Genomic DNA, 13,806 nt, shown 5'->3' with positions numbered 1-13,806 from the left:
CACCTTTTTCGCGTGAACCAAACAACCCTCCGCGGCCAAATGCGGTAGAACCACCAGTTGTGGCTCTCGTGGGTGGAGGTGTAACTGTACGTATGGAGCATGAAAGAGCAATCCAACTGAAAGGTAGAACAGACCAAAGGGTAAACTCTGGCACTTCTTTGCCCATCCCGTGGATGAACGAAACTTGGTGCGTGCTTGACCGACTTACGGGATACAAATATTTCAGATGGGATCCTGGCAATTGATATTTAGCAAGCTATGTTGGCCACCTTTCTGACCCTTGTCAATCTTGGATTCTATCCATCAACAGGGACGGAGACGTTCACAAGGTAGTCAGCCAGTCAGTCAATCTCTTTACACATCGTCGACGATATCACCACCAGCAACAACAACATCCGTCACGATCACCGCCGATAGCCACTTGCAAGAACAGTCATTCATTCCGTGTATTGTATGATTCATTGTCAACAACTTCATCGGTGCTGCTATTGATACAGATCGAGACACAATATAAAAACGATCAACATTCTGCTACTACTACTACTACTTACCACTCACAAGAAATTCTCCGAAAGATTACAGAGATACAACAACATTTACAACACAGAAAGATTCTAGTTTTGGCTTAAACCCGATCGACGACCTAAAAACATGGTTAGAGACGTTGCTGCCAAGGCAGGATTGCCATCTGATTTCCTCTGGGGATTCGCGACAGCAGCGTAAGTTTTCTCATTTCCATTTACTATATCGTATATCCCAGCGCTGCTTGTCGATTCACTCACACACTACCCCGACCCCAATGACATTGTTCCTCATTGACATTGTTTTGATCAGATACCAAATCGAAGGTGGTGCCACTGCAGACGGCCGAGGTCCCTCAATATGGGACACGTTTTGCAAAATCCCAGGCAAAATCGCCGATGGCAGTTCTGGGGACGTCGCATGTGACTCGTACCATCGCACGGCACAAGACATTGAACTGTTGCAAAAGACGGGCGCCAAAGCGTACCGATTCTCCATCTCGTGGTCTCGTGTCATCCCCAAGGGCGGCCGAAACGATCCCATCAACCAGGCCGGTATCGACTTTTACGTCAAACTTGCCGACGACTTACTGGCCGCCGGCATCACTCCGTTCGTGACGCTCTTCCACTGGGACCTCCCGGACGAACTGTACAAGCGGTACGGGGGGTTTCTGAACAAGGACGAATTCGTGGCCGATTTCGCCCACTACTCTCGCGTCGTGTTTGAGGCTCTGGGGTCCCGGGTCAAGCACTGGATCACTTTCAACGAACCTTTTTGCAGTGCCATCTTGGGACACAGCATCGGCGCCTTCGCCCCGGGTCATACCAGTGACAGAACCAAGAGTGCGGTGGGAGATTCGAGCAGGGAACCTTGGATCGTCGGACACAGTATCCTGATAGCACACGCGCACGCCGTCAAGATCTACAGAGATGAATTCAAGGCGAGAGACGGTGGAGAGATCGGTATCACGTTGAACGGTGAGTGTTTGCATCGACTGCATAGAAAAGGTCAACATCCAGCGTACTGATTTCTGGTGACTTGTCATAGGTGACTGGACTGAACCATGGGATCCCAACGACGAACAGGACCGCATCGCATGCGATCGCAAGATTGAATTTGCCATCTGTTGGTTCGCCGACCCGGTATACTTTGGACGTTACCCGGAAAGCATGGTCAAACAACTCGGTGAGAGACTACCCACATTCACGGCGGAAGAGAGTGAGTTGGTCAAAGGGTCGAATGACTTTTACGGCATGAACCATTATTGCGCGAACTACATCCGACATCGCGGTGACGCAGTGGTCGCCGACCCGGATGATTTCAGTGGCAATATAGACATTTTGTTCGAGGACAAGTTTGGTAACAGCATCGGCCCCGAGACTCAGAGTTTCTGGTTGAGGCCTCACGCTCCTGGGTTCCGAAAGTTGATCAAGTGGTTGAGTGACCGGTACGGAAGACCCAAGATCTACGTGACCGAAAACGGGACGAGTATCAAAGGGGAGAATGATTTGCCCATGGAGGAAATTTTGGAGGATGACTTCCGACTGGAATATTTCCGAAGTTATATCACCGCCATGGCTGAAGCGGTGGCTGAAGATGGGTGTGACGTTCGTGGATACATGGCTTGGAGTCTTATGGAGTAAGTGTCGACGAGCTTTCCCCCCTGCCATGTCGTTGTGCATGTCTTTCGGAAAGAATCAAAACTGACAATGGTAGCAACTTTGAATGGGCCGAAGGTTACGAAACGAGATTTGGTGTCACGTATGTCGACTATGAGAATGGTCAAAAGAGGTACCCAAAGAAGAGTGCGATGGAGATGAAGAATATTTTTGATCAATTTGTTGGAAAGGTGTAATAGATGACATGACATGACATTTACGACACAACCAGGTCTGATACGACACAGAATATGCCATGTCCTGTTTTGGGGGATGGAAGAAGAATGATTGACGTTATCTTTGAGGGTTATTTGGCATCACCGGAGGTTGTTCTTAGATTCAGGATAGGAATTTCTGGACATGAAAGAATACGGATTACCTTGGGTATCTATCTTTCCCCTATTCGTAACCGTCAGAGGAATGTCTGGATGAAAGACAAGAGGGTGAAGATGTGTGAAGATGTACTGTGTTCTGTGTCGGGCTGAGCTGGAAGTGACAAAGATGAATTGACTAATGTGAAGTCGCCTAAGCTCTTTTTGGTATCTGAAATCGCTCTTTCTAGCTGCTATCTCCGGACAAATCGGCGAATCTAGATTCCGACAACCACCAACTCTTACAGAGTACTAACTACGAGAGAGGGAGAGTGTAAGAACCCAAGTCGTATAAGAATCGAATACAGCCACGGTCCTGTTGGTAGGGTCATCAGCGAAGAAGTGCCGACGATTGATTCAAGACTTTTTTGGCCAAAATCATCGACTTCAAGCAAGAACAATGGAAACTCCAAACGTACCCATCAATTTTGTCCCCGCCACATCAGGTGAGACTTTCAAAGTCGGTACAATCACCATTCGAATCATGGAGGACGGGTCGAGAACAGAGTGAGTGGCTACAATCTCTGCTATCCCATGTCGGTCAAGGCACACAAAGAGATGATTGGTTTCGTCGTTGATGTTCGATGTTGACGCAATTTGTCTTGCCTCGAAAAGCAATCGTATAGGTTCGGCCGAATTTACTGTACCACCACATACTTCTGGGTGAGTTTTGAAGCCTTTTCCTTCAATCTAGATTCCAAAGGTACAAAGTGCAAGTACATGAGAAAGGAATGACTTGATTTTTTTTTGCTGGATCATGTTGTGGTGGTGATGACTCTGACTGACCATGATATCTTTCTTTGTACGACTTTTTAGTCCTCCACCTCATTGGCATGAAATGGTGAGTTTTTACTTGGCCAGCATCATTCCTCAATGGATCTCCATGGCCAATACACCTATACACCTACCACCGGTCCACTGGCCCTGATACATCACCATTTATGACACTCTTCTAACATCTTCGTTTTTAGCACGACGAAACATTTTTGGTGACAAAAGGTACACTTCGTTTCCACGCACTCAACGGTCAAACTGTGGATGCGAAATTGGGTGATTATGTTACTGTCCCACCGAGAAGTCCTCACACATTTTCGAACCCGTACGACGAAGAGGCCAAATTCTTCAACACTTATACTCCTGCCTTTTACATCAACTATTTCAAGCTGTTGGCTCAATTGGGTGAGGCAGGGAAACCGATGAATCCAGAAGCCAACAGGAGAGCCATGGCCGTGAGTGTCTTGTCCCGAAGATGGCATTTCTTCCTTTTCCTTTCAAAAGAAATCAAAATTCCTAGGAGTAAGATTGACGCTGATGATAACGTACACTAGTATTTTGCCACTATTGGTGTCGCTGATGATGAAATGCAAATGAAAAAGGAACAATTTTATGGTAATGGAAAATGAGAATGGGAAGACGGATCCCCAAAAAAATGAGACTGACTATTCATTCATCGAGGGATGATGGATGAATGATGAACCTCATGATACGACGTTGGTCTTTAATAGTCTCCAGAGCAATTCAAATTTCCTTGACCCTTGGAAATGTATCATGATTCAAAGTCAATATTATTCATTTCCCTATACCCCCGATACGTTCTCATGTGGTTTATTGGTCTTAGTATATCATGATTCCTCCGAAACAAAAACACCAGCCATACCCATACCGGTACCCACGCACATACTGGTGACCGCCACCTTTTGCTTTCTACGTTTCAATTCCGACAAGACCGTAACCACTTGTCTCGTACCCGTACAACCCAGGGGGTGTCTTGGAGGAGTAATGTCAGTAACAAGGATCGATACAAAGAAGGTGGAGAGAACTCAATACTAACCCGATGGCGATAGCACCACCCCGGACATTGACCTTTTCGATATCCAATCCCAATTTCTCGACACAGTAAACGTACATGCTGGCGAACGCCTCGTTGATCTCGAAGAGGTCGACGTCTTCTGTGGACAAGCCGGTCAAGTCCAGGACCTTGGGGATGGCCAGACTGGGCCCGATGCCCATGATCCTAGGTTCCAACCCGACGACGGTACTCTTGACGTACTTTGCGATGATGGGTTGGCCGAGTTTCTCGGCCGTGGACCGTTTCATCATCAGCACGGCGGCGGCGCCGTCGGTGATTTGACTGGCGTTGCCCCCGGTGGTGGTGGGACCCCACTGGGGGAAGGCGGACCGAATCTTGGACAAGGCTTCGTAGGTCGTGTTGGCTCGGATGCCGTCGTCCCGGTCGACGGTGACCGTCTTGGTCTCGTTGGTCTTCGGGTCGACCCAGCGAGTGGTGACGGGGCTGATTTCGTCGGCCGACCACCCTCGGTCCTGGGCCCGGGCGGCCCGGGCGTGCGACATTTCGGCGTACCTGTCCTGGCTCTCGCGGGGGACGTGGAAGTCCCTGGCGACGTTCTCGCTCGTCCAGCCCATCGGCATGACGTTGTCCCTGGCCACGGGGTGGTTCATGATCATCTCGCTCATCGGGGGAGGGGCGTCCTTGTTGGTCGACATGCTCTCGCAGCCCACGGCCACCCCCACCTCGATGGAGCCCGTCGCGATGTTCCCGGCCACCGTCTGGATCGACAACAGGCCCGACGAGCAGAAGCGGGACACGACGTTGGAGGCCGTCGAGACGGGGAAGCCCGCGGCCAACACCGCGCTGCGAGCCCCGAAACCGGGGGCCGGCGTCAGCACGTTGCCTATGCAAACGTCGTCGACCTTGGCCGGGTCGATTCCGGACTTCGTCTTGAGAGCCTTGAGGACGTGGATGAGTAGTTCGTCCGACGGCGTGTCCTTGAGTCCACCTTTGCGGGCTTTGGTGAGTGGTGTACGTGTCGCGCAAGTGATTACCTTTTGCGATCCTGTTAGCACTGGAAATAAAAAAAAAAGAAAGTGAACGTGGAGGGAATTGGACGATGGATGAGATGAGGGTGAGGTGGTTCCATGGCGGAGCCACAAGGGAAGCTGTTTCGAAATCAATCAAACAATCAAAACATACAATATCATCTGGATTCTTTTCGAGAATCTTTTTTAGTCCGGGTGATTGTGTCGTGGTGGCGCTGGAATTGATGTGTCCAGAGATGTTCTGGAGTCGTTGTTGAGCACTCATTTTTGCGTTATTTTGCTGGTAATAAAATATGTATCTCTGTCAAGATGGTACAAAGAGTATATATCGTTACCGTACAGATGGATGCAGGCGGGTGAAGAGAGATGAGGAAAGTATGGGAGTAGGCGAGGAATATGAGTTGAAAAGATGGTGTTCGAGGTATTTTTTGATAAATAATCAAACTGTTCTGTATTCCGTACAATATTAGCGATCTATGGCCGAAGTAACTCTTACTGTACACCAGATCACACCGAGAATATGAAAAATGATCACGTTCGGGAATGGTTGTTTGTGTTGTTGGATCACTTTTCACTCGCCACTAAACCAACTACCAGTGTTGTAACTCGTACTCCAGATCTTCACGAAGATGCCGAGGCTCAAGTGACTTGCTGGGAGAGTCCGACAACAACTGCCGTAAGTCATAAGGGGCGCCACTCTGGGCCTCCGGGGCTTGATTGATCCTCCGTGGCTCCACCAGGTTGTTGGGTTCGCATTATCCGCCATTGCCCCGTGGCCAGGTAACTCGTATTATTGTACTGTAGGAGGGAGTGTCATCTTGGCTCCGAAGAGCCGATATCAGAGGCCTAGACGGCAAGTCGATAAGTGTCGCACTGAGAGTATAACCAATGCCTGGGGGATGAGAAATATGCATATTGTATGCCCCCAGCCTCGTCAGCCCCACCTCCACACACACCCAACCCAGAGTTCCCTCCACGCAGTCTCTCTCTCGTTCTCTCTGCTTACCGCACCCCTTGAAAGCCTGAAAGGCAGTCCCGTAGTCGTAGTTCCAGACATGCTAGACAAACAGGTTACTCCGTACCGGCAAGTGAATCCTCCATCCCGTTATTGATTGTTAACTACTATTTTGATACTCTGTACAAGACATACAAAAGCATCCTTAATTCTGATTATTTCTATCCTACAGTATTTTATCATTCCCTCTGTCCTTGTGCTTAAATCTGTGGCGCGCAAAGAGGGGAAGAGCTTCGCCCCTTATTTAGAGCTGAGAGCTAAAGAACCTGTGTTGTCCCCGGACCGTATCCCATACTCCCTACTCCGTACTACGACTTGCCGTTGTCCTATGGAGTAACAACACACCCAACTACTACTCTCGGAAGCCCAAATATTATTATTTTCTCAATCTTACGTCCGCAACGAAACAATCGAACACCAAATTCAACAATTCGGTCTTGGGAAAGATCGGAATCAGACTCGTAATCCGGGAGAGTTTCAAGACGAGCAACAGCATACAGTGCAGTAATAAATCTCGAAATTCAATCCCAAAGGGCCCACACCACGGCATCTGCACACGGTATCCAAGTACCGATACCGTCAACATCACTTTTCGACCGAGGCTTCACACAACGTTCTGGCACTTTGACAAGGCAGTCCTTGACAATTATACTATACTACCCTTTCTTCGATTGACTGAAACTTGACGATCTTGCAATCCAGAGAAAAAAAAGAGAAGTCTCGACGCTAGAAAACTCCCCCCGTCTTCTACCATCGAAATACTCGCCTGTTTCTTGTTGGAGGTCTGGAATCGACACTTGATTTCGAATTCGAACCTCAACACAAAGGGCCATATATATATATATATATATATATATTTATCTTGTCTAGGACTATCAGAATATCCCTAAAATGGCAACAATAGCAGCCGCTTCAACCACGGCGGCAGCAAGTCTTCTCTTGTACGCCAACCACTCTCTAGGCGTCACCAAAGATCTCCAACAATACCGACTGGACCAATCCTTCAACAAACGTTTTCCAGAGTTTCTAGGCGCTCTGGGTCCCCAATCACCTCATCTGTATCGCATGCTGGAACTGGCCGACCCCAATGCCGACGCACTCTACTTTGAAGGACGGACATGGAACTACCGAGCCATGAAGGCTCAAGTCGACGAGCTGGCCCAGGGTCTGCACGACTCTCTGGGGGTGAAGAACGGGGACATCGTGGCCGTCTTCATGACCAACTCCCCCGAGATGCTGTTCACCGTCTACGCTCTCACGCGACTCGGCGCGGCCCCTGCCTTGATCAACAACGCCCTCCGAGACGAGACTCTTCTTCACTGCGTGCGTCTTCCTGACGCGAACCTCATCCTGACCACTCCCGACCTGGCCATTCACGCGGCAACGGCGGCAAAATCTTTGGGTCTTAGCGCCGCCGTCACCGACAGCATCAAGACGGTCCGTTTGAACCTTGGTTCTTTCCGAGCTAGCCAATCGTCAAATGATGACGGCGTGCTCGACTTTCCTTTTCCCGACCCATCAGCCGCACAACCAAGACTACCACCAACACCACCAAAGAGCCTCGCCAGCGTCGCCGGCCTCATCTACACGTCGGGCACCACGGGCAAACCCAAAGCCTGCAGCGTCAAGAACGCCCTGATCTGCGCCGTGAGCTGCGCGAGTTCCGTCGACCACGCCGACCGGAAAAAGTACCTGCGAGGTCTACGGACTTACTCGTGCATGCCCTTGTTCCACGGCACGACTTTCTTCACCGGGTTGTGCTACAGCGTGAGCCAGTCCGGGTGTTTCTGCCTGGCGCGACGCTTCAGCGCCCGCAACTTCTTCAAGGAGGTGCACGAGTCTCGCGCCACCCGGATCTTGTATGTTGGTGAGTTGATGCGATTCATCCTCGCCACCGCTCCCGGCGAGTACGACCGACGACACTCGGTCCTCGTGGCCGCGGGCAACGGTCTCCAAAAGGACGTTTGGGTGGCCTTCCAACGCCGGTTCAACGTGCCCGAGGTTCGCGAGTTCTACCGCAGTACCGAAGGACTCGTCAAGTTCGACAATGTCCACCGTCGAGGCCGACCCGGAGCAGGCAGGGTGGGTTACATGGGGGTGCTGCGAAAGCGAGTGTTCGACAAAGGTCAACAGCACATCATCAAGTTCGACTACGACACCGAGATGCCCGTGCGGGACGCCCAAGGGTGGTGCATCGTTGCCGACCGAGGAGAACCCGGAGAGGCCATCGCCCGCATCCGAGACATGTCCACATACACGGACTACCACGGCAACACCGACGCCACGGAAAAAAAGCTGTTGAGGGACGTTTTCGAAAAGGGTGACGTCTGGCAACGAAGCGGGGACCTGTTGATGCAGGAGCGTGACAACTGGGTCAAGTTTGTCGACCGGATAGGCGACACTTATAGGTGGATGGGGGAGAACGTCTCGGCCGGGGAGGTCCGCGGGTTCATGTCGGAGCTAGACGGCGTCAAGGACGCCGTCGTCGTCGGGAGGAGGTTGGACAAGTACGACGGGCAAGCCGGTACGGCCTTGATCGTGCTGGACCCGGAAAGCGAAAAGACGGGCAGAGGCGTCAACGAACAGGTCTTCATGGCAGGTCTGTTCAAGGCACTGAGGTCCAAAGGTGTGCCCAGGTACGCCGTCCCTCGGCTCGTCATGGTCCGTGAGGAACTGGTGGACGTGGGGGATACCTTCAAGCACGCCAAAAATGTCGTCAAGAACATCGAGTGGGGTGTCGTCGACGCGGTAGGAGGGAGCAAAAAGTATTTCTTGGACCTGGAGGACGAGAGGTTCAAACCTCTCGATTCAATGGCCTGGAAGAGGATCGAAGAGGGCAAAGCAAAACTGTAGAAAACCACGGCCCCGGAGAGGACGGCGGTAGACGCCTTTTTCTTCGACATGTACTTTGTAGTTTCAGATATGAAGGAGAATGTGGAAGGATATCGTCAAAGTAGGTGTTTAGAGATGGGTGACTATTGATGGAGAATATCCAAGGGTTTATGGATGGTAACAGCATGATTGATTGATTTTCATCGAGTCCCAGTAGAGTTACGATCAGTCGCAGTTAGAAAAAGAATAGAAGACAGAAAGCAATGATGTGATCTGGACAAGTCGATAGTGCTGTGAACTTCATCTTTGTATCGACTACTCCGTACGATGCCGTTTCTTCTTTATCACAGCTACATATCTGGTTCACCATCTGCCTTCAACCCATCCTACCCCCGGGGTATAATGCCCCTTATATACACCAACCAATAGCCGAGACCTTTTTCTCTGTTCTGTTGATCACTCTCCCTCCCTCCCTCTCTCTACCCAATGCTATGCTCTGTGACATTCCTTTCAAATCCTCGACAAACTCCAAAAATGCTACGCTCAAACCCGACCCAAAAATCCCCGTGTAAACAAAAACAAAGTCCCCTCCCAACTTCCTGGTTCTGTTCCTTTTTCCCTGACCTCTTTTCACTCCTTCAAGGACAACCTCTTCTTGTGGTATCGCGAGTTTGGCTTTGACTGTGACTTCTGATCCTCAACGCCGACTCTGTCCTTTCAGGTCGAATCCAGTCGACCATCATCCGTCCATCCTTTTTGACACCATCCACAGACGAGGACACACTGACCAGTCGTGTCCCGTCCGAGTATCGATCTTGTTGTCCAATTGAAGAACTTCGACTTGTCCTTCGTGACATCGTCGTCCGTCGGGGTGTCATTGACGACGACACGGTGTTGTTGGTGTGACTGGTTTGGGTGGTTCGGGTGGAAATGGTCGACGTCATGGTAGACGTCCTGTCCGTACTGTTGTCGACATTCGATGTCAACGAGCTGATGTTGTCCATTTCCGGAAACGTAGCTGCACTACTGGCACTCTGTGCACGAGCCCGCCCTCTGTATCTGCTATTGGTGTCATTGTCATTCGCATGGTGAATCGCAACGGTCGCAGGACCCCAACGTTCCGTATACCCTCGCCAGATCGCTCTGACCTCGAGATCACGTTGCTTGATCAGGTTCTCTGCCTGTTCTTCCATCTGTAGGATTGCTTGAATGTTTTCGGGTGTGATGGTTGTGGTTGAAGGGGGTTCGGGGTCGATTGCATTTCGCTTCGCCGAAGACGAAGATGGGAACGGTGTGGCAGTGTGCTTACGTTCGGGAGGGTCAAGCGTAGTGGGCGACTTGACGTCCAGATCCTCCTGCAGCAGGCTCAGCTGTAACAACAGGTTCTCTGACCGTGTAGTATACCTGGCCAATATGTCGGACTCGGCCTTTCGTCGATAGGCTAGATCGCAAATTGAACATGCGCCTTCAATGATATAAATGCTGGGTGTGGCTGATGGCTGACTTGCCAAAAACTCGCGAATATGGAACGGCGGAAACGCCAGTAAATCATGCTGATAAGGGACCAAAATCGGCTGCGTGTTGAGAGGGCGTGACATTGGCGGGCTTGTGTGCTCACAATTTGTATAATGAAATGTGTCAGCGTATGCAATCTCGGGGGCGGGTAATTTGTGTTCTGAGAACGATGGTGTCACAGGATTACTGCGACGTCGGGACCGAATGTATCTTGGTCCTGTGTTCTGAGCTGTCGGGATGGCTTGAGCCCGAGTTGCTTCCGGTACGGTTTGGACCTGTTGACCCGAAATCGATTTCTTATTAACGACATTCGTCTCGTTTCTTGCTACCGGTTGCGTCGCTGTGATGGAATCGTTCGGCGGAGATGATCGTGCTGAAGACGTTGTTCTCAGTATTGACGGTGGTGACAAACCGGCAATTTCCGTCCAAATATCTGGAGTGGGAGTCCCGGATGATACTGGCTCCGTATGGCGAGCCTTACCGGAACCAGGACGTCGAGGTGAAGCTGTAGTATTGTCTGAACTTGGACTGATGAGCGGCGTCTCCAACTTCGCCGGCTCAGCCAGGTTGAATGTCAAAGGTTCAACTCTCTTCCAACTACTTGGAGGATACAATGCCTTTGGTGAGCGTGATCGGCTTGATCTGCTGCTTGGTGAATCTGTAATGACGATGGGGGTTGGTGTTGGAGATAGGCGATCAACATTTGTTATGTCTGGCTGTAATTGTTTCCCCTCTCCGGGTATTCGCGGGTCGAAAACATCCTTGGCTGGACTCGCGTGTTGAATATCTCGCCGAGATGACGATGTGCGTGAAATTGTCACAGCAGGCCGAGCGTGGACAATGTCGTTTTGTGCTACTGTTTTCTGTTCTGCACAAAGAACAGGGCTGATGGGATTCGTGCCCGAACGTTGGCCGGCACCTCCGATGGTGAATCTCCGTTTATGTCGGAGTTTTCTAATTGGGTCTTTGGTGCTAGAATCTGGCGCGGTGGCTTTCGCGGTGGTTGCACTCATGTCAGAACATGGTGAGGCAGTTGATGGAGTGCGGATGACTGGTTGAGCGAATTTGTGGTGATTGTCGACCTTGACAGGCACGAACAAGTCTGTATCTTGGAGTTTTGGAGCCATTGGAGCGTGGGGTCGTGGTCAATTCGTCCAAGGGAACAACCCGACAGATAAATGTGTTGGTGAGCCAGCATCAGGCAGTCAATTTGTTGATCAAGGCATTCCTCAAAGAAATCCTTTGTTCGCATTAGGCTCGAGACGTCCATTCTATGTTCTCTTTCTTAAGGCCCATACAGAGTGAAGAACAAACGGCGAAGATGTCTCTGAAGTGTTTGACGCGTAGAAAGACCTTCGCATTTTGAATCTAGGCTAACAGGTCAATTCCAGCCACAAGCGATAGGTGCAAGGTTGCAGGGATACCAGGGTTTGAAACGTACGATAAACCCGAGTTTGGGAAGGTCGACGTGAAAAGAAGAGAATGAGGAAAGGCTCAGTTGGTCGCTCGGCCCCTCGAACTGAGATCTTGATGCGGGTCGAGAAGCAAGGGGCTTTCGGGGCTCGGTGCGTCACGTGCACGGCCCTGACCGGGGTGTTGCATAGTAACCACTTTAATCTATGCCTGACGATCCACCAAGCGAGATTAATCACTGCCACATCCGTCCGCGTTCCCTCCGACTGGGAATCGTCGCCGTCGTTTCGAGGCTTCAATCCTCTTCAACGCTTCCCGTCAAAATAATTCGTAGGTTCATGCGCCACCGGGCAACCTCGTGTTCCAGGGCACTCAGCTTGGCTGCTACACTCATCAAGCTCGGATCGCCACTCTCAACCCGGACTTTTTCGCGAACAATGACCTCTTGTTTCCCACGCCAGTCAAACATCTCGCCCATTTCATCATGATTCGGTGGTCTTGGTCCGAGACCTAATAGCTTCGACCTAAGGTTGAAACCAGACAAAGAAAATGAGCCCTCGGCTGGAGTACTTGGAGTTCCGCCGGGCGATGTCGGTGCCAGAGTCCTGACAGTGAGCACAAGATTCGCATCTTGGATTGTGAAGTGTAGACTCAGGTAATCACCCAGAGGTGGTTGAAATATACTCTCATCCGCACTGCAATTCCACCATTCTGCTCCGGGTATGGCTGCGACCTCGGCGCCGGTGACAGGCCCTTTCAGATAGGACCGGGCTTCACGAAGGTGATCATGAAGAAGTCTAAGTTGTCCCGAGATGAAAGACGAATCTGTGGATTGACCTGTCCATCTCGCTATGTCAATGATATCAAGGGAATCATTGATCCTTGATCGGACTGCCTGTAACTGCGGCAGGAGAATATCAGCAGTGGAAGCAGACGAGTGAAATATAAGCCTCGTGGACGGGGTAGATGTCGTGGTGCCTCGAGGTGTGTTGGGAGGCAGTGTTGTAAGGCGTAGATGTATATCCTATGATGATGTTAGCATACCCGACGTCTACCCTCTCGCTTGGGCCAACCGACGCCTTTGACAAGTTTGGTGCCAACCCGTGTGACAAAACCTTTGACACTTTCAGACCTTAATGATGACAACACGAGAGTTGACCCTGGTTCCTTTGCAGCCAGCAATGCCGCACATTCCTCGAGACCCTCTTTAAGCGCACCAAGTGAGTGTTGTAGGGACTTCAAAAGCCACTGAAGCTCGAGCTTCTATTTTTCAGTGCGTTAATGTAACATTTCTCTCCCACGGGGTCGGGTCAAACTTACCAAAGAGTCTTCTTCCGCCTTGCGCAGTTCATCCGGCGGTATGGGGGGATATACCCAAGTAGACATGGCGGCTATGGTTTGTGTGTGGTTAGAGCTTGTCGACGCAGGCCGGATGGATCTAGACTCGATTGATGTGCAATGTAGATCCTCCGTCAACGAGCGTTGCAATGATTTCACTGTGATGCCGTTCTCGTATCTGGTGATGCTCGTGTTTTTAGACGCTATAAATGCAAAGTTGACGCTATCATTCGCTAGCTGCGGAAGCTAGCTAGTATCGGTTTAGTATATTGGGATTTCCTGGTTGGGGCCTGTTTAGGTGGAA

At 50.6% G+C, this 13,806-nt stretch overlaps 5 protein-coding genes across 5 annotated transcripts; 2 read left to right on the top strand and 3 right to left on the bottom strand.

The window, feature by feature from the left end:
- The first annotated feature begins 19 nt into the window (after nt 1-19).
- Nucleotides 20-2,504, top strand: PV06_03671 (uncharacterized protein). The gene is made up of 5 exons (XM_016404483.1): nt 20-187; nt 311-719; nt 835-1,499; nt 1,570-2,161; nt 2,239-2,504. The coding sequence occupies exons 2-5, from the start codon at nt 652-654 to the stop codon at nt 2,375-2,377; spliced, it is 1,464 nt and encodes a 487-aa protein (XP_016265488.1). The 5' UTR covers nt 20-187; nt 311-651; the 3' UTR covers nt 2,378-2,504.
- A 286-nt stretch (nt 2,505-2,790) lies between these two features.
- PV06_03670 (uncharacterized protein) lies at nt 2,791-4,093 on the top strand. The gene is made up of 5 exons (XM_016404482.1): nt 2,791-3,058; nt 3,167-3,214; nt 3,368-3,392; nt 3,523-3,780; nt 3,880-4,093. The coding sequence occupies exons 1-5, from the start codon at nt 2,952-2,954 to the stop codon at nt 3,952-3,954; spliced, it is 513 nt and encodes a 170-aa protein (XP_016265487.1). The 5' UTR covers nt 2,791-2,951; the 3' UTR covers nt 3,955-4,093.
- Nucleotides 4,094-4,123: 30 nt separating this feature from the next.
- Nucleotides 4,124-5,951, bottom strand: PV06_03669 (uncharacterized protein). Its single transcript, XM_016404481.1, has 3 exons — nt 5,544-5,951; nt 4,383-5,395; nt 4,124-4,318 (listed from the first exon to the last, which is right to left on the bottom strand). The coding sequence occupies exons 1-3, from the start codon at nt 5,652-5,654 to the stop codon at nt 4,174-4,176; spliced, it is 1,269 nt and encodes a 422-aa protein (XP_016265486.1). The 5' UTR covers nt 5,655-5,951; the 3' UTR covers nt 4,124-4,173.
- A 3,923-nt stretch (nt 5,952-9,874) lies between these two features.
- On the bottom strand, nt 9,875-11,878 carry PV06_03668 (uncharacterized protein; the record flags this gene model as incomplete). Its single annotated transcript, XM_016404480.1, has 1 exon — nt 9,875-11,878. The coding sequence occupies one exon, from the start codon at nt 11,876-11,878 to the stop codon at nt 9,875-9,877; it is 2,004 nt and encodes a 667-aa protein (XP_016265485.1).
- A 581-nt stretch (nt 11,879-12,459) lies between these two features.
- On the bottom strand, nt 12,460-13,550 carry PV06_03667 (uncharacterized protein; the record flags this gene model as incomplete). Its single annotated transcript, XM_016404479.1, has 3 exons — nt 12,460-13,188; nt 13,242-13,427; nt 13,485-13,550. 3 exons carry the CDS (start codon nt 13,548-13,550, stop codon nt 12,460-12,462), a joined length of 981 nt encoding a protein of 326 aa, XP_016265484.1.
- Nucleotides 13,551-13,806: the final 256 nt, after the last annotated feature.

This window comes from Exophiala oligosperma, assembly GCF_000835515.1.
Source record: "Exophiala oligosperma strain CBS 72588 unplaced genomic scaffold supercont1.3, whole genome shotgun sequence".
NCBI lineage: Eukaryota > Fungi > Ascomycota > Eurotiomycetes > Chaetothyriales > Herpotrichiellaceae > Exophiala > Exophiala oligosperma.
Note: the sequence above shows the minus strand (reverse complement) of the source record. Positions and strands in the feature narration are given on the sequence as shown.

Coding starts and splice junctions, on each gene's coding strand:
- PV06_03671 (XM_016404483.1), top strand. CDS start 652: ATGGTTAGAGACGTTGCTGCCAAGGCAGGATTGCCATCTGATTTCCTC. Junction 1,500..1,569: donor GATCGGTATCACGTTGAACG/GTGAGTGTTTGC, acceptor GACTTGTCATAG/GTGACTGGACTGAACCATGG. Junction 2,162..2,238: donor ATGGCTTGGAGTCTTATGGA/GTAAGTGTCGAC, acceptor TGACAATGGTAG/CAACTTTGAATGGGCCGAAG.
- PV06_03670 (XM_016404482.1), top strand. CDS start 2,952: ATGGAAACTCCAAACGTACCCATCAATTTTGTCCCCGCCACATCAGGT. Junction 3,215..3,367: donor GTACCACCACATACTTCTGG/GTGAGTTTTGAA, acceptor ACGACTTTTTAG/TCCTCCACCTCATTGGCATG. Junction 3,393..3,522: donor CACCTCATTGGCATGAAATG/GTGAGTTTTTAC, acceptor CTTCGTTTTTAG/CACGACGAAACATTTTTGGT.
- PV06_03669 (XM_016404481.1), bottom strand. CDS start 5,654: ATGAGTGCTCAACAACGACTCCAGAACATCTCTGGACACATCAATTCC. Junction 5,396..5,543: donor AAAAGAATCCAGATGATATT/GTATGTTTTGAT, acceptor GGATCGCAAAAG/GTAATCACTTGCGCGACACG. Junction 4,319..4,382: donor GGTGGTGCTATCGCCATCGG/GTTAGTATTGAG, acceptor TACTCCTCCAAG/ACACCCCCTGGGTTGTACGG.